Source organism: Condylura cristata, unplaced genomic scaffold (genome assembly GCF_000260355.1).
Source record: "Condylura cristata isolate star-nosed mole 26May11 unplaced genomic scaffold, ConCri1.0 scaffold00034, whole genome shotgun sequence".
Classification (NCBI taxonomy): Eukaryota; Metazoa; Chordata; class Mammalia; order Eulipotyphla; family Talpidae; genus Condylura; species Condylura cristata.
The window spans coordinates 3894843-3914435 of record NW_004567135.1 but is presented as its reverse complement, the minus strand read 5'-3'; the positions used below and the strand labels follow the sequence as shown (position 1 = coordinate 3914435).

Sequence of the window (19593 nt, the reverse complement as noted above, 5' to 3'; positions counted from 1 at the left end):
CATTAGTGGGGTTGATGGATTATCAAGCTGTCCCCCCGCAGTGGGGCTCTGGGGGTGTGGGAGAACAGACTGCTGCCCATAAATCTGCCTGTTGCCGCCCTCCCGCCTCCTTCAATGGCTCCCTGGCGTCAGGCCCGTGGGCTGGCAACTGAGTGCTGGTTGTATCTCCCCCACCCAGCAGATGGTTCTAACAGGTTAGCTCAGAGCCTCACAAAAAGCAGCCGAGAAAGAGGGAAGGGCTGGGGGCTGGCCCTCTGGCCCAGACCCCATGTAGGGGAGGAGGATGGATGCAAATGTCCTGCAGTCAGCTGCCACCTTTTTCTGCGCCGAGGCTCGCGCCTCCAGCCCCTTCCGGTCCTCTCCGGGCTGAGCAGCCAACTACAAGCATGAGGAGTCCCGGCGAGGTGACCCCAGACACAGATTCGCCTCTCCCCTGTAAAGGGCACCGCTGAGGAAATCCCGAGTCCTGCTTAGCTGCCTGCTAAGTCTGCCTTCTCTTCGCGCACGTTCTGCGGGCTAATCCTATTGTGTCCCGGCCCTTACATCTGTCAGAGGACGCCAGGAGCCCGCAGGATGCTCCGCCCACACGCGCGGCTTTGTCTCAGTTATGTTCACCTTTCTGCAAATCCGTCGCTCCGGCTTGCCCGAATATTTCGCAGGCAGGACACCATCCCCAGCCCCGGGCAAGTCTCCCCTGCTGTGGGCGGGCGTCAGGGCAGTCGCACTCCTCGCTGGAAGTGCTCACTGCGCCTCTACTACGTGAAACACAGATTTTGGCATAGATGAAAATCTCCTCAGGCTGACGAGTGGATTCTGACTTGGCTTTCAGAAATTCACTGTTTCTAACGCGCTATTTTATTACTCTGCAAATACTTTATTTTGCTGAGCCGGTTACTTCCTGAGTAGGGGCACACAGATTAGTAAGAGCTTAAAGGTTTGCTGATGGTAAAAACGCTCCCTATGAAAGTTTTTAAAATGTTGACTTTAATTTTTTTGGTGTAGAGCAAGAGTCACATCGTTCGTGTCAGATGTTTCGGAAATTAACTTTCCAAGGGAAGCTATTCCCTGCAGCTGTATTGGTGATAAAATTATCCCCTGTCATCACCTTCCGCATCTCCCTTCTGCTGTGTACAGAAGGGAGACGTGCACCTGTGTGTCACATCGGTGGTAGAAGTAGTAATTTTTCAGAAAGTTTGGGGAATATCCTTCCATCAACATCAAAAAGAAGTTGATACTAGACTCAGAATTCTATCTCGCTACTGATGAGGGAAAAAAAATCATCAGGTCATTTTACAGATACAGAAACGGATAAAAAAATGAAGTTGACTTTGTGGAAATCAGTCAGTTGCTTTCTCCAAGCCCCCTTCTTTTCCCTCTTGGGGTCACTAGAAGATTGTGCACTCTTTCACAGTACTTATTTGAACTTGGACAAGTTTCACACAAGATAGTATTCCAAATTCTGCAATCTCTAAAAATGAAAATCCTTCACAACTTGACAGCCAAGTGCAGGACTCTGTTATAAAGGCTAGCCGTAGAGTTTCAGGCAATATTTTCAGGTGTAGTTTTCTATTTTCTCAGTAGCAACTTAACACCACTTTATAAGGCCACAGGAATTTTAGGAATTACGTGATAAGTCTTTTCTTTCAAGTTCATTACCACACAAGCGGATATTTTCTACCTGGATGCTCCATGATATACTTTTGAAAAACAGTAGTGGGTCTCATTTGTAATATGAAGAATTAAAATAAAAATAAAGGCCCTCCCTGGTGGCGCAGCAGGTTAAAGCACAACACTAAGGAGCTAAAGCCACTTCAGCACGAGTTCGATCCCGGCTGCCCCGGAGGTGACCACATGGCACCGCAGACTTCTCCTGACCCGCCCGCTGCTCCCCTCAGCAGTGTGCTTTGTCCATCTGCCTGTTCTGCTCCCCACTCTGTCCCTGGTGAAGCTTCTCACTGCCCCTGCTCCTCTGGCCTGTACCCCAGTTCTGTATGCATGAATAAAATAAAATCTAAAAAAATAAAATAAAAATTCTATTTGTTTGCTCCCTTACATTTTATGTGTTAACTTTATATATATTTCACATCATTCTTTCTTTTTGTGCAATGACTGCTTCCTTCTGTCAGGTGTCGTCCCTGTAAAATCCCCACTACTAATTCCCCCGTGCACCCCAATGTTTTAAACAAACAGAAAAGTTGAAAGAACAGTACTGCCAATACAGATATAGTTTTCGGTCATTAATTAAAATTAAGGGTTGGGGTGGAGCCCAGGCAGTGAGGGAAGACCTGACAGAGGCTCTGGGTGGCAGGGAGCCCTGGGCCACACCAGGCTGTGAAGCTCTGCTCCCCAAGTGATGCCGCATTCAAATCAATGATTTGTCGGTGCAATTTGATTAGGAAGTATTCACAATAAAACAAGAGGGTTTTCAGTGAGAATTAGATGACATTTGAAAAGCAGAAGCAGAAGAATCCTCTTTCCGCTTTCGGGGTTCTGACTGAAGCCAAGGGCAGCAGAGGGGGCGGGGGGAGGGGGGGAGTTCACCCCTCAGCGATGCTAAGCCTCCGCGGATCTTCTCGCCATTTGATTCTCCCAGACATGGGCGGCGTTTGTATTGGCCCTCTTAGCTGTCTCTCCCCAGGCCTTTCTCCAATCCTCCTTCCTCACTCTGCCCACTCCCAGGCCTTCCCATTTCTGAACTTTTTCACCTCAAGGATTTCTCCTCCTCTTTTTCTTCACGTACCGCTGCAGCGGCTTTCCCTCCACAGACTCCTTCTCCACAGACGCCTTCTCCCAGCCTCTATTTTTATTTAAACAAGCAAATGAATGGCCAAGCTGGCCCAGGCCAGCGGAGCCTGAGAAGGAGGCGTGCCTTTCAGCTGGGCCGGGGCGGGGTTAGGCTTGGGGGACCCCCCTCCTCCCGGGTCAGCTGGGAGAGCCGTCAAAAGTGCCGCGCAGCCAGCTTCCTCCAGAGCGCAGGAGCTGCCCAGGGGCCGTGGTCCTGAAAGCCGCCCCGTGGGGAGCTAACCCGGAGAGGAGGGACTGAAGTCCACCAAGCAGCTGCCAGGCAGGCGTCAGCACCGAGGCTCGCTGAGGAGAATTCCAGGGAAGAAGTAGAACAAGTAGCAAAGAAGCCAGACCTGGCATTCCTAAGAGGCAGTGGCCGCGCTGAGCAGGGGAAGCTTCGTGCGCGTCCTTCTGTGGTCTGGACGTGCAGGGGGCTTTGCTTCCCTGATTCTCCTCCAGGACACAGATCCACAGAGCTCACGCCAGGAGCTGCCGCTGAGAGAGGTGAGCAGGGCACCGGGGAGCCAAGACTAGCTCCCGCGGGCACTTCCCCAGAACTGCAGGGGCAGTTGTGTGAGGTTGGTCTTTTCTGGGCTAAACGAGAAGGGATGAGATTTAGGGACTCGGGCAGAAGCAGAGAGAGACCACGCAGGAACAGACATGGAACTTCCAATAGTCCACTGATTCCCAGAGTACCTGACACCCACAGTGAAGCTCAGATACCCTCAATCATATTATGAAACAGAAATGGCAAATCAGGCACCCTCGGTTTTCAAAACCACCTTTCTGTTTCATTAACGCAGGGGAAGAAAACAGCCAAAGAGTTTAACTGGTGTTCTAAAGTGGCCTAGCACTTGGGATGGAAGAACAAAACCCACCCACCACTCTGTTCACACGGTTTTCAGGCTCGTTGGAAAATGCAGGGGCGGATGGAAAACGAATATAGAGCAAGAAATAAGAGAAGACCCTGGAAAGTCATGGGCATTTTCATTATTGTTACTCTTGATCCACTATAAATCTTTAGAGACTTGGGCGACATAGAGGAGGTTTTTCTTTTCTTCAGCCCTTTAGGTGGGAGAACTTTAGATAGGTCTCCATGTTTATTTTCACCTCTTTGGCATCTCACTTATCATTCTCCCACCAAAGATGTATTCAGAAAAATGCTAATAATGGTAAAATGCTTCCCGCATTTTTTTGCCAGAGGGGCCAGCGATGACTGCTGAGGAAGACAGATGGGAGCGAAAGGACTGAGTAATTCCTGTCTGCAAAGTTACTTTGCAATCTCAGTGTGACGTGACTATGTGGGATTAGGTGTGTGTGTGTGTGTGTGTGTGTGTGTACAGGTCCTAATCAAGAGGGAAAGTGGAAGAGGGTGAAGCTTGTTGAGGAAGAACACACACCAGCCAGTAGTCTGTTTCTTTCTGCAACTTCTAAACATCTTCACCATTTTCCGTGACTTTCCTGGCTACTGAGCAAGGCTTCAGTCTGTTTGGTCCTTAGGTTCCCTAGGCACTGGGCTGGCTAGGCCCCTTCTTGTGATGTTTAGGATTTAGTCACGGGATGAGGAGGAGGAGAAAGCACACTCGGCTTTATGAGGAAAAACATGATCTAATTAACACAAACATTCAGGCAATTGAAATTTTCCCATAATGACCAAAAATTGGTCATGTGTAGGATAAACTCAAGGACAGCTCCTGAAGTAGTAATGTCCAGGGATCCCAGGCCCAATATTGAAGGTATTGGGGATTCATAATCATTGCCTACGCAAATGTTTTGCCAGAACTAGTCTAATTTTTTTAAATAGTGAGAAAATACTTTTAGTTTGAGAGATGGCTACTCTTGACATTTCACAAAAGCTCCTAAAGAAAGGAAAATTCATTATATTGTGTAGATACAGAAGGAAATTCAAATATCAAGCTCAAGGACTAAACCGATTTGGTTTATAGTATTTATTAGAATGGTTGGGGTAGAGGCTGGATTCTGCCTCTAATATTCATTATTTTGTGTGATACTGGGATTGACCCTGTGTATTTTGAGAGGAGTTCTTTCTTTCAATGAATTGGGCACAGGAGGTTTGCTGGAGAGTGAATGGACACGTGTGGAGGAGTAAAATATAAGCCCAAATTATATAGGCAAATATAGGCAAATTCATAATGAGAAAAGAGTTTAAAAATTAGAAAAACAAAACGACGTATAACAATGCCTTGTGAAGTGGTGCTGAGGACTGTCCCATAAGGCTGCTACCAAACCATTGCCAATGTTCCCATTGGCATGGCGACCTTACGTGGCACTGTGCTTGCCTTAGTACCGTGCCTTTCACGAACACTTATAGCCTGAATAGGATAGACAAAAACATTGGCTCCATTTTGCTCTAAGGGGAGAAGTAATTTTTCTGTGCTTACTTAACAAGTCAGTGAAGGAAGAAGGTTCCAGGTTTATGCTTCTTTCCTTATACCTCTGAACTAACTCTGTGAAAGGCTAAGCCACAGCCGTCAGATGCCAGGATGGGGAGAACCATCTTGGTTTCCTTGATCAAAACTCAGAACTGCACCAGACATTTTTTTTTCCCCATTACCAAATCTAAAATTGGATATTTTTCTGCTAACCTTATTGACTCAGAGAAGATATTTAATTGGAAAAAGTTAAAGGAAAGTCTTTGAGAAGTTCTAATTTCTATTCCTTTGTATTCACGAGATACTATATTTTTCCTCTCAGAGCTTTGACACTTGATTCTGGTAGGAAAGTTATATCCTTAATATTATTTAGTCAATGAGACAAGGAAAAGTGTCCAAGTGTTACAGTTTATCTGTATTTCATTGGCAACTTTATGAACCTGAAATTTTATGTGACCAAGTGTCTGGCCAATAACTATGTTTCAATGATAACAAAAATGAAAGGCAACTTCCTTGTTGAATATGGAGGAGGAGTTTTCATCAGTCCAGTGACTGGGGCGGGGGCTCTTTTTCTTACCCCTTGCAGCAGTTTAGAAGTGCTGATATTTAATTTCATTAAATAGGCTGAGGGAGGAAGTTTATCAGGGAATTTCTTGAAGTGGGTGTCGAGATAGAAATGTTGGGATTTTGGGTATAAAATTAATAGTTAGCACAGATTGTAATTATCTGTATTTTGTCCAGGTGGCCAGAAAAACTCATGGTGAATTTCAGGCACAATAATACTTAGCACATCTATGATGTTTATGGTAAAAACATATATGGGATTAATCCAAGTCTTTGAGCATAGTAGTTCATTTTATGCCACAATAACCCTATGAGGTAAGATGATGATGATGCTGATGCTGCTGATGATGATGATGACATTAAAGCAGAGGAAACTGAGGCACAGACAAGTTATAAAACTTTCCTCAGAACAAAAAAGTAGTAAGTAATTGAGCTGAAATTGGAATTCAGGTGATCTCACCATGGTCTTTTTCACAATGGAAAAAAATATAGGCTACTAGATGATCTTCTGAGCCAATCAGAGAATCCCATCCAGATGGTTAGAAGGAAAAGTTGTTAATACAATTACTTTCACTATTTCCCTCCAAGAAATGCTTTTAACTTTTGAATAAGCAAGCATGTATAAGTGGATTGTAGGAAAAAACCCAAGAAAAAACAAAAGTAAATAAATTGACAGTTAATGTTTTAAAGTATTAAAAGTTCACGAAAACCGTTCTCATATTTTAATTTTTCCATAAAACCACATTGAATTAGGCCCTCCCTGGTGGCGCAGCGGGTTAAAGCACAGCACTGAGAATCTAAAGCCGCTTCCGCATGAGTTCGATCCCCACCTAACCCTGAGGTGACCACATGGCGCGGCAGACCTCTCCTGACCCGCCCGCTGCTCCCCTCAGCAGTGTACTTCATCTATCTGTCTGTTCTGCTCCCCGCTCTGTCTCTGGTGAAGCCTCTCACTGCCCCTGAGCCTCTGGCCTGTGCCCCAGTTCTGTATGCACAAATAAATAAATCTTAAAAAACAAACAAACAAAAACACATCGAATTTGTTAACTCTACCGTACCAAAGAGGAAATAGAAGCTCAGAGACCATCTACATGTTTGAGCGCAGCAAGCAGGAATAAAAGGAGTTGAGACTGATGTTGCAGTATTCCAGGTTCCATGCTTCTGAAACCACACTGTGGTGTTCTATGAAGTTCTCTTAGAGCGAATGGACCAAAGTCTATGGGAAAAGAGGAGCTTAAATTGGAAACATTTCTATCCTTTCCATGGTTGGTAAAAGAATATAAAACTTGACTTCACTGTTTTAAGAAAAGCCAGAAGGTTCTTTTGCCTCATAGCTGCTGACAACTTGGTTTGAAAGCTTCTCATTGACACTTACAGAAACCATCAAATTTTATTAAAGGCAAAGGGTAGTCTCTCTTGTCCTCCTAATCCCACTTCTTGATGGAAGGGAGGTTTGACCAAATGTGGCTAGAATCCAGAGGTGCAGCAATTGGATGATAAAAAAAAAAAAAGGTCAAATTCAGTTTCAAGGGCAATGTGAGAGACTCTTTCTCTTGCATCTTCCTTCTAACCTCTACATGTACGCGTGACACAGTGATAATGGCTGCTGATAAGGCAGAGGAGAGGACAGAAAGACAAGATAGAAAAATGGAGAAAGGACAGAGTAAGAGAAGGAAGGGTGGGTACAAGGATTGAAGTAATCATGAATAAATTAGAAGAGGGAGAAATCTTGGAATATGAGAGTTAAAAGAACTCAGAGAACATGTAAACTAGCTTCCTTTGGGATGATGGCTGGTGTTGGTTGACTAACCTCCACTCATCCACTTCTCCTGGAGTCAAAGGGACTCTTCCTATAACTGTGATAGAAGAATAAAGGAAGAAAAAAAACAGACAGAAAATCTAGTACTTGGAATCAGAATTTATATCCTGCTCTACCAGGACTATGTCTCTGTCTTTCCATCACTTAATCCACCTGACCCACTGTGACCTCAGCTATAAAATGAGGAGCTCTTATTTCTTTCAAAGGTCTGCTATAAGGCAATACAAATATTATTATAATCTAATGAACACGCGGCTTCCAAAGCTCACTCCATCCTCTTTGGCCTCAAAGTGCACCTGTCTCTGAAAGGTCTGTGTTACTTTAACGGAAAGTTAATTAGGTCCTCACCCTCCCTCTGGATATCTGCCCGAGTTAGAAGAGAGCTCAGCACACAAGCTCCATCATCCATATTAAAAGTGGGATTTTCTGACTTGGCCTGGGCAGCAAGCTGACCAATAGGTTCCAATGTGTGTTTTCAATAAAGCTGCTTACCCAGGAAGACTTATTAAGTGAGTAAGTCAAGCTGACATGATTTCCGTGCTGATTAACATGAAGTCTAGGCTGTTTTTTGCAAGGCAGTAGAATTAATTATTTATAGGAGGTAAATGAGGTTACAAGGAAAACAAGCTCAGATTACTAGAAACAAATCAAATAATATATTTATGATTTTAAAAGCTATGTACTAATCCCTGCAGTCATTGATTTTAGGCTCAAGTGTCAAGGATAAAATAAAAGCATCTATCATGTGTTCCCCTTCCTGATATACAGAGAGATGATGGAAGGTTGGAAATTTCAAAGATTAGCTGGTAAACTGGGATGACCCAATAGAATTTATCAAGTGCTTTTATTTGGTAAATTGTATGCCAAAAAAACTTGTTCAACAAGTCTCAAAATAATTCTGCCTTCCAGAATTGAATGAAAAGATGCTTATGAGGTCACCAGTCTACCAGTCTTCTCTGATTTTTAAATTTCATAGAAAATTTTGATTAAACAGTAGTTGGTTAGATTACTTCTGTGTGTCTGAATAGTCCTTACTCATGTCTGCATTCACTAAGTTCTGTTAAGTTCAGCATCTGTGCCAGTATTTTAAAGTTTAATGAAGGGTAATTTCTAATAGTTTCTCTAAAATAATTTGAATATGCTTCATAGGGATCTGGTTGTAATTTTAACTTTTGCCATATTTTGATAAGAAATGCATGAGCAGTGAAAACAGTTCTCCATCAAGAGGTGGTAATATTCAGCCACAAGAAAATAGAGGATGTTATTTACAGTGAAATGGAAAGAGATTGAGGGACTCATGTGCAGTAAAGCAACTTAGAATGACAAAAACAATGTTTAATCTACTTTTTAGTCCGGTGGTAACTGTAATTGTTACACAGCTGTCATATATTGAAACCTAATTTTACGTGGAATGGCAGGTGTGGACTAGGCAATTCTGTCTTGAATCCCAGTGCAATTCTGTGTTCTGTCTCCAAGCTGTAAAAAGAATGTTCAGGTTTAGATCGAGCCAAACAATCCCAGGCATTGATCACTGCTCTCTCCTTCCCCAGGATCTGGAAATGACAAAGACTTACGTGAAGCCCAAGGAGATGTCGGAAGTGGCCAGCACACCATCCTGGGTGGACAAAGGTCTGGGTTCTCAGAATGAGATGAAGGAGGAGGAGAGAAGACCCGCTGCTTACGGGGTGCTTGGCAGCTTAGCCGAAGAGCACGACAGCATAGAGGAGGAAGACGAGGAGGAAGAGGATGGGGAGAAGCCCAAGAGACGGGGTCCCAAGAAAAAGAAAATGACCAAAGCTCGCCTGGAACGATTTAGAGCCCGAAGGGTCAAGGCCAATGCCAGGGAGCGGACACGAATGCACGGGCTGAACGATGCGCTGGACGACCTGCGGAGGGTGGTGCCATGGTACTCCAAGACCCAGAAGCTCTCCAAGATAGAGACACTTAGGCTGGCCAGGAACTACATTTGGGCTCTGTCAGAGGTCCTGGAGACGGGCCAGACCCCCGAAGGGAAGGGCTTCGTGGAGATGCTCTGTAAAGGGCTCTCCCAGCCCACAAGCAACCTGGTGGCCGGGTGCCTGCAGCTGGGCCCGCAGGCTGTGCTCCTGGAGAAGCGCGAGGACACGTCCCTTTGTGGCTCTGCCATCTCCGTCCATGACTTCAACTATCAGTCTCCCGGGCTGCCCAGCCCGCCCTACGGCCACATGGAAACACATCTTATTAACCTCAAGCCCCCAGTGTTCAAGGGCTTGGGCGACCCCTCCTTTGGCAGCCACCCCCCTGACTGCAGAACCCCCCCTTATGAGGGCCCACTGACTCCACCTCTGAGTATCAGTGGGAACTTTTCCTTGAAGCAAGATGGCTCTCCCGATCTGGATAAATCGTACGGCTTCGTCCCGCACTATCCTTCTGCCAGCCTCAGCTCAGGACACCTACATTCAACCCCCTTTCAGGTGGGTGCTCCCCACTATGATGTTCCCCTCGATATGTCCTATGACTCTTACCCCCACCCTGGCCTCGGCGCCCAACTCAATACAATCTTCACTGATTAGGGCAGTGAGTATCAGCATCTCAGAGATGATCTGGAGTATCCCGTAGCTCAAGTGATTGAGCTGGAACGAAATGACCGGAAGTGGCCCTTAGGGATAGACATCAAATACAACAGTCCCTCCGACATCTGCCATCCTCTTTTCTCACCAACCTCTCAAGTTGGATTGATTCTTTTATTAAGGCCCTTATTTCACTTATATGATTGTTTACAGTCACGTATCAAAAGAACAGAAGCCCTGGGTCCTATTCTGGTGGTGCCAAAAACTCACTGAATGATCTATGCCAATTAATTTTCCATTTTGGCCTCTGTTTCATGACCAAATGAGGCAGTTGTTTTAAGTTTAGAAGATTTCGAAATGCCCTTACAGTTTTAAAATTCTATAGCATTTGATATCAGGCCTACAAATATTTTGAAAGAGAAAGAATTGAGCAGTGAGAAGACATGGACACTGTATGGAATGGGACTGCCAAAGGACTGCAGGGTGCAGCTACCAGGTCACTGGACGCAAAGTCGGCTGGGACCCCCTGACAGGACTCCTTCGCTCTATCTACAAATAGCCTCCAGAGACTGAAACTTGAACTTTGCCGTCACTGTGAATAACAAAGCACGTTCTTGAAGAGATTTCGATTTCTTGGTGAGCTGGTGGTGAAGACATCTTCCTTGGAGTTGGAGAACGCTAATAGAGTTCTCATACCAAGTTGATCTTGATAGCATTTCAGAAGCAATTGTTTCAGTATTCGAACTGAGACACACAAGTCATCAAAACTTCAGACTCTTGGGACCAATGAGACTTAGAAAAGTCATCTAGATCATTTCATGTCCTCCATAACCAGAGGACTCGGAATTTCTGATGAAGGTCAGGCACTGGAGTGGGAATCAGCAAATAACCCAGGTCACATTCAACAGCAATACACGGCTACAGCCTACGTTAACTATGGTCCAGGGACTCTCTGGACTTCATACCTGCCATGAGGAGATCCATGAGGGTGTCTTTGGCAAGATAATTTTTACTTGGTTAAAGTAAACATGCTTAAAGCTCTGTCCACGTATTTATATTTCCTAGAAGCACAAGAACCAATCAATTCATTGATCAAGCTTGAAGTTTCCAACATATATCAAGTCCCATTAATTGTTCTCTCTTCCTCTCATCTAAAGATATGTAAGTGAAATTCAAGGTGAATGCTTGTCCAAGCTATATCTTCCTCATAGATGTATTCTGTTTTGCAGGATCTGTATTTTTTCCATGTAAGTCCTCATTTTTTAATTATCCCCATTAATTTGTCAAATTAACCTTTTCCCAGAGAAATGTGATCTGAGATACTTCACTATCTTCTTTTAGATGTCAGAACAAATCTCTAAATCAAGTCAGAAGACTAGATGGCTTCTAGGATCGTTAGGACATCTTGCTCCTGTGAGTGCCGTTCAGACACCAGGCACACAAATAGGGCCAGTGAGTAACACTGATGTGCCAGATTAATAGTGCTCCATAGTCTACTGTCCAACTACCTGTGAGTCTTGACACTTCAGCCTCTTACTTAGTGTCTCTTTGCAGTCTGAAGTTATTTTCTCTCCATTTGCTCACAGTTCTAACCCTGCCGGGTTTGGCTTGCACACCCATTTGAACGCATCCTGCAGGGAGATCTTGAACTCTAGCAGCTGCCAACTGCCAATTTGCCCTCCAGGGAATATGCAAGTGCGTTTGTAGATAATGAATGTTGCTGGAGTTATTTATTAGGTAATATTTATTTAATTTATTTTGCCCTTCCTTTGCTATAAAGTCCTTGGATTCTCTATATGTGTTTGCATATAGAGGCTTCCCTCCCTGAGGCTTCAATAGGAAAAGAGCACATAATTTTCTAGGCAGTTCTAAGTTTTAGGGTGGAGGGGAAGGAGGAAGTTAGTGCAGAACTACTTGTAATGATTTCATAAAAAACAGCAATAATGTGAATTCTATGCAAGTTGCTATTTATAGATTATTTTTTCCCTTCATTCTAAGAGACAAGCCATTATTTTTAAATTTTTATGTCCTGGGGTGGTGTGTCCCCACCTATCAGCTTCCCTGGGCATCTTCTAATACAATTAAAGTTTGGGAGATCAGGGTGGTCTCATTCTTCTGGGGACTTTATCAGACAAAGCAATTGTTCAAAATTTTTGTAAAAATATAGTTTTTCTCCCCTGTTTCCTAGCAGAAATAAAGCTGTGAGTCTTACTAGACATTGTGTTGCATCGTCAGTCTCCAGTTTTTCTTCTTTTTTTCTACTTATTTTCTTAGACTTAAAGCTCTAGGAGCAACCAGCAGAGCAGAGGCCAACCTATCAGGAGGATGAATACATCCCAGGTGGGCCTATCATGGTGAGGCACACATCCCAGGCCAGCCTATCAGGAAGATGAGCATATCTCACATGTCAACTGATCTTGCTGGAACATTTGAAAGGTCTAAACTCAAAAATTAGAAGCTCAGAAACAGGGTTCTCTGCCTCTTACACAATAAACAACACAATTTACCATTGAAAAAACCAAATCTCTGCCCTTCTGGCAGAGAGAGAGGGAAACGAATAAAATTCTAAGCTTCAAACAAAAGGAAGATAGACCATAGGAAGAGGAATTGTTTTTCAGACTTTAAGCGAATCTGCCGACTTTTCAAAGGATAATTAAATACACTATTTTGTTTCTATTTCTTTACTTGCTGGTTAAAACCTCCCAGGCCCCTTCTTACATGCATATATTAGCAATAATAAAGAAATAATAGTGATGATGGCGATGGTGATAAATCGTAAAGGTATACCTGAAGGTAGGCGTGTTTGAACACATACAGGTCAGTGCATGTTGAACTCGTATACATATCAAGTGTCGAGGGTTGTCCAGCATCCACTGGAAACACTTTTTGGATCAATTAATTTCGGCAAGTTGGTCGCCTGAGTTCTTTCCATCACCATTAACTTGATGTTAGCAACTGAGTTGCAGGTGTTAGGGCTGGAGAGAGGAAGCAGAGGGGCAGGGAGAAAATAGGGGAAGGGCCAGAGCTTGCCATTGGGCTGGACCTCCAGGGGAAAGCTACATTCTCCCAGGTCGGGACCTGGACTCTTGCAGAGTGGGCCTCTGAGCGCAGGCGGACCGAGGGCCGGTGGGCCCGGGGCTCCCCTCGGAGGCTCAGGCCAGCTTCAAGCTGCTGCGCGCTCCACCCTGGCTCTGCTTGGCCACTGCTTGGCCAGCTTGCAGTGTCCGGCTGCCAGGCCCCTGGGCGTCGTGATGGGAATGCCACAGTGGCCCGGGGTGATCCAGGACACGAGCAGACAGACGGAGGACCAGGCGATTCTGAAGCATCGCGTACTGACAAGCCCGGGAGAAGCTTGGTTCGTGGGCTGGACTCAAAGTCGGTCCCCAAGGGTCTTTCTTTCCAAACAGCTCCTAGAAACGCTGCTCTGTTGCAGGGACGGACCCTCTGGAAGAAAAGACTTTGTGCTTCCTTGACTGTCACAGAGGAGGGCATTGACCCACAGTGTCTGTGTTTCCACAAGGAACAGGAGTCAGTCGGAGGCCAAGGGAAGGATCAGGAAGCTCGCAAGGGAAAGAATCCCAGGAAGGTCCCAGGAAGGTCCATCTCAGGCCTATACATGCCCTGATTTTCCCCTCAGAATCCACTTCTCCTCCCCTTCCCCTTCTTTGCCACCCACCTGTTCATCTCTGCTGCCTCTGGGGATTTGAAGCGGGCACCTTAGAAGGCGTGGAAATGCCAGGCTTGCCATGTGCTCTTACTGACTTTGGCAAGTGCCAACAACACGAATTTCAAATTCTTCACTGCAAAGCAATGACAATAAAATCTTGGGGATTTTGAAGAGGATAATCCAGGTAACGGAACGCATTTGATGTGAGGCTTGGCACGTTCTTAGGGCTCAGTAACGACAGTCTTTGTCGTCGTCACCACCAACATGTTTCCCCCCAGTGCAGGTGAGATCATCACACAGGGGTAGCAGGAAGAGAGACTGAAGAAGAGGCTGACAAGAGAAGCCAGGACATCAAGCAAAAACCAAGTCAGCCCGGAGCGAGAGCACGCCGAGCCCTCTGCCCTGCCCCAAGGGCAGCTGTGAGCGGGCAAAGAGCTGCAACTGTCCTCAGAAGCCGGATTCCCATGGGAAGTGGGCGCCAGGCGGAGCACAGGGAGGGGAGCCCAGCCCGGGCAGCCCTGGTTCCTGGGGGTGAGTCCACTGCCCGGAAGGAAAGGGGCAGGCGAGCAAGGAGCCGTGCGGTGGCGGGAGTGGCTGTCTCGCTGGGACTGGCCGCCCCCGCGGAGAGAGAGCGATCAGGAGGAGGCTGGGCGCGGGTCCACCTTCCAGCCTTGCCCCGCGCGGCTGCGAAAACATGCAGGAAGTGCCGTGCCGGTCACTTACTGAGCGCTAGCCAGGTGCTACTCTTGCTTGTCACTTTTGCCACATGTGAAATACCATTCTGAGCAGCGCTCTCTGGAATCGGTGCCAGTGTGGTCACTTTGCACACAGAAATCTGGGTCCCCCGGGGGTAAAGCAGCTCTCCAGGGACACGTAACAGCACTGGCAGGTCTGAGGGTTGCTGGGAATTGTGGCACTCGAGCCTGCGTCTCCAGCCTCTCCGTCGGCTGGTGTCGCCCCACAGAACAAGGGACATGTTCTTAGTCCTGAGCGCTTGACGTGTGGAGAGTGAAGCTGTGGACCTGGGTCTTTAGTCTTATTCAGTGACAGTTGATTTAAGTGTAGCAGCCTTCCGGTGCGGTGAACGCAATGAAGAGCTTTCTGTGGTCCTCTCTGAAGAACGAGACGCCGTATGTCAGTTACTTGTTTTGTTCTTATGAAAACTGTGGACTTGTATGCGAGGATGAAAACTATGTCAAATGCGATCTACCTTTCCCCCCAATGCTCGCGCCCACGGAAGACATTCGTGACCACTGGTGGCCTTTCCCTCTGAGCTCGGGCATTCTTCAGGAGCCTTCATAGTCGCACCGACACCGTCCGGAGCTCAGGCCCTTGGTTGGAGAAGAGACAAGCACCTGTTACTATTCTGCAGCCCAGCTGTTGCGTTTGACCTTAGGTTTATTTGCTGTTGAGGCACAGAGGACCTAGGACCCAGTACAACATAATGGCATAATGGTTTGATATTTGCATATATTATGAAGATCACCACAATAACTCCAATAAATATCCACCATCTCCCATAGCCACAAATTTATTTTTCTTGTGATAAGGGCTTTTGAGATTTACTTCTTTACCAACTTCCAAATGTGCCATACAGTCTTGTCAGTTATAGTCATCCTGTCCTACACCACATTGCAAGGACTTTAGAGTACCTTTTTAAAAAAAAAAAAAAGATTTACTTTATTTATTTATACATACTGAAGCTGGGGTGCAGGCCAGAGGTGTGAGAGGGTTCACCAGAGACAAAGTGGGGAGCAGAACAGGCAGAGGGACTGAAAACACACTGCTGAGGGGAGCAGCGGGCGGGTCAGCAGAGGTCTGCTGTGCCCTGTGGGTCACCTCCGCGGCGGGGATTGAACTTGCACTGAAGCACTGAAGTGACCGCAGCCAGCTTGTGGCGCTTTGTCCTAACCTGTTGCGCCACCAGGGGTTTGGGGGGGGGGGGCAAGTCACTTTTGCTGCTCTAGATGTCTCTTCTCTTGACATGAAGGCAAAGGAAACATCTTTTTCTTTCTAAGTATATTGCTGAAGAAGCTCTCCGCCGGGACCCAAGTGCATCTCCTTACTCGGGAAGAGCTGGGCCCACATCGAAGAACACACAGAGCTGTTTCCTGCAAACCACTTTCCAAACAATCCTCAGGCTAATTTTTTCTTTTTGAGCTTTATATTTTATTGAGCCTTGTAGTTACCTGACTAACTTATCCTTGGCGTCAGGCTAAGACTAAATTCCAAGTCTTTGTTTAACAAGTGTTTGACGAGTTGGCTCTCAGCTAGCTTACGCTCTCTGCAAAGGCCCTTCCTCTCGGGCTCCCCGGTCTTCTCCCGCTCCACTGCCTGCCACACTCCTACTCAGATTTCAAAATGTAGCTCAAGTACCATCACTCTGGGAAGCTGTTTTGATCCTTCTCCCAACACACACATCTGCGAATTAATAGCCCTTTGCTCACACCCACGAAGCATTTTGCTTCCACGTTTCCATGAGAGCCTTTGACTCATTCTGCAACACCCTGTTCCTAAACTGTTTCCCCTGGACCGTTAGCAGGGAGATAAATTACAGACCTCTGTCCCAGCACCTTGCAAAGAGCCTGATAGATGGCAAGAATTTAAGAAATATTCATTAACTGGGCAGAAGAAAAAGTGACCGAGCTGGGGACGAGATCAGACGTGCGGCACAGCAGAGCGGTGGAAGTGGCGGCCAAACCCAAGGTCAGGGCAAGAGCGCGTGTTCCCTGGCCGGACTGACCCTTCATGTTCTGAGCAAAATCCCCAAGAAAGCCTCTATCCTCCCTAAGATTCCTCCTCACACTGGCCCGCCCCTCTCAGTTCTGCACAGCTCCGAAGCTCTTGGCTTCTCCCTGCCCCTCCCGATTGTTCTCCTTTCTATGGCATTGGAATCTCATTGTCCGTCTGCCCCATTCCCTCCCGACCTCTCAAACACCCATTGTTACCCTCGGGAGGGCCCGGGTGGCAGCTGGGCCCCAGCAGGGCAGACCTGTGTCCTTGGGGGCCCCCGGCAGGTGCTGTAAACCCGTACCCCCTTCCGGATGCCCCTCCCACAGACTCCAGCCCTCCCCAGAGGCTGTTGGGGTCTTTGATCACCACGGGCACAGGCCTTCCCAGAGAAATCAGTTTGATCTTTTCTCTGGAAAAAAAAAAAAGTGCCTAAATTCCGTTTCGGGCTCCTGTGCCTAATCCTGCTCTCCCAGCCCTCCTCGGGGCTGACACCTTAAGGCGTCTCTGGCTACAAATTCCAGCTTGGAACCACTGCGGACATCTCCATCCACGAAACTCTCCCCACCACACCGTCCAGCGAGGTTCCTCGCTCAGGGCTCCCTGCTCAGCACAGCCTCAGCCCAGGTCTCCCGGAGCCTGGGGGCCCTGCTCCCGGGGTGCAGACGCGTCTGGGGGCAGCTGCCAGCAAAGCTCGCTCAGAGTTTGACACAAGGAATTAGACCCTGGGCACCAGCCAGGTCCCTGTGACGTTGAGCAAGTTGCCCTCATCCTGCCTGGTGCTGGGGCCTCACCATTGCCAGCTGCAGGAATATTCTTGTCCCCATTTCACAGACCAGGAAACGGATACTCTTTAGAGAAAGAACTTTTCCATGAAAGGGAGGTTTGTGCACTTTAGTTTTTTCTACCCTTTTATGCCCGCATTCTGAAGAGCCTGGCCCTCTTACCTGGCAAAGGTGAATCTCACTCAGACGTACTTAGTACCTGAAAGCCACCTGGTTTATGGGCTGTTCGCACCAAGCCTCCTCGAGGTCCTAACGTGTGTGGTGAGATGACTTGTGGGGGGGCTCGCCTTTAAACTCAGCGTGGCTGGGGACTGGGTCATTTTCCTTTGTTGCCTCATGTGGTCCTGACCAAATTCACTGGGGCTTGGGGATGTGGGAAAAGTGTGTGAGATAGTGTACGACTATGCCAGTGCATGAAAATCTTAGTCCTAAGTTTGATTTGCCCAACAAATTAGGGAAAATGGACTCATTTGTGGCAAATGTCCCGAGGACGTGGTCACACCATAAGTGGTAGGAACAAAGGTGATATTTCATTCAGCCATCGCGATAGGAGAGAGGCCGGAGCCTAGTCTGAACTCAACTCTGTTGAAACAAAGGGAGGGTTCGCTTTGTAACATTGGGGTGCTCCGGCTGGAAAGGGCTGGCAGCTGTGATGGGGGAGTCGGGCTGGGGGAGCTCCTTGTCCTGTTCAGGGGAGTAGTGTCCCTTCCAGAAACCTCCCAGCTTCCAGGAAGTCCCCTCTGGATGCGTCCAGCTCTCCTCAGCCTTCGCCCCGCCTGTGGGTTGGGATGGGAGGCTGCCTGTCTCGCCTCTGGGCATTTCTTGACTCTCCCTGCCCCTACCAGTGTCTGCGGGAGTCCTGGGCACAGTGCTTGACCATTCTGAATTTCTGTAAGCATCACCCTCCCTGCGCTAAGTGTCTAACTGGGGACCACGAAGGCCCTCTTGGGCAGCGTCTCAGATAACCTGTGACATAGGAAATTTCTGTTGTCACGTCAGTCCTGCAGCTGCCTAGCCACAGCTCCTGCTTCAGTTCTCTGCAGCGCTGGCCTAGCACGTGACCTTTGTGAGCATCTTAGCTGCTCTGCTCCTTCACAGGGATCGAACAATGACCAGCTTATCCTGCTTTCTTAAGATCCAGGAATTCCAGGACCACACCAGACTCTTAAAATACATATTCTGCAGTCTAGGGCTTGTCTCTGCTCCTATACGTGAGCTATTCACGAATCAGAGAATCACCTGGAGAGCTCCTTGTCCAATTCATCAGTTTTAGAGAGGACGCAGCGTTTAACAGGGGCCTTTCTGGTAACAGGGCCTGCGGCTCCTGGCTCTGCCCTCCGCAAAAATGTGCAAAACCATCCCTGGAAACCCACTGTCTCTCAGAAGCAGCTCCGGCCGCCCACCTCTCCCTTAACGCCAGGCCTCTGCTGATGGACTGCCATTGGCCGGAGGGTGGGTTGGCCAGTGCTGAACTGTTCCTCTTGCTCTACTGAGGGGCCTCCCTGGGGCTCACCCCTCTGTGTCTCCAGAGGCCGGGCAGCCTGGCCACATGGGAGCAGAACAGCTTTTCTGGGTGTCTCCTCAGGCACAGTGCTCTGCTTCTCTGGTGTGGTTTCTCCCATCACCTCACAGATGAGAGGGAAGGTTGGTGACTCAGGTGCCCTGGTGGGGAACTGCAGCAATTGGGCAGGGTGACCCCGAACCCGATCCCCACAGGCCTCACCAAGCTAATCCCACCTCGTCTTCTCCTCCAGATCAGGCGCAGAGTTGCTGACGTGGGTGTGGGGGTGGGAGAAGGACTTTGAGCTCCCCTCTCTGTCAGCTGGTGTCTGTTTTCACGACAGATGGTGGGTGTGACGTGGCTCTATTGTCTTCCCTGCTCTGCCCTGGAGGGAGATTTCTTTGCCAGCAAACGTGCTATACTTCCAGAAGAAAGAGAATCTGCCTCTGAGCACAGGTCCAGAAGGCACCCGGCTCTCCCTGGCCTCCTTTGCTTTGAAAGCAGTTGTTCACTCCTCTAAGCCTCCAAGGGTAACCTGTTGTTTGTTCTCACTTGTCTTTAAAGGCCACAGCAAGGGGAGCAGGTTTGTCCTCTAGATGAGTCACGAACATGATTTTTACCTAGCAGTTATTAGAAATGACGCAATGAGCTCAAAAATGTAGCACTTTCTTCAAAGCTGTTTCTCTACCCCATGGTCTTCCTGTCCTAATTCTCTATTCCCCCCCTTAGATTTCTCAGTGACATTAATTTTAGATACTAGGGGAATAGGAAATATTTATGGTTGGTTTTCGGGGAGTTCAG

At 47.4% G+C, this 19593-nt stretch overlaps 1 protein-coding gene across 1 annotated transcript; it reads left to right on the top strand.

The window, feature by feature from the left end:
- The first annotated feature begins 3275 nt into the window (after positions 1–3275).
- On the top strand, positions 3276–10112 carry NEUROD4 (neuronal differentiation 4). The gene is made up of 2 exons (XM_004692660.2): positions 3276–3288; positions 9111–10112. The coding sequence occupies exon 2, from the start codon at positions 9120–9122 to the stop codon at positions 10110–10112; it is 993 nt and encodes a 330-aa protein (XP_004692717.1). The 5' UTR covers positions 3276–3288; positions 9111–9119.
- Positions 10113–19593: the final 9481 nt, after the last annotated feature.

Coding starts and splice junctions, on each gene's coding strand:
- NEUROD4 (XM_004692660.2), top strand. CDS start 9,120: ATGACAAAGACTTACGTGAAGCCCAAGGAGATGTCGGAAGTGGCCAGC.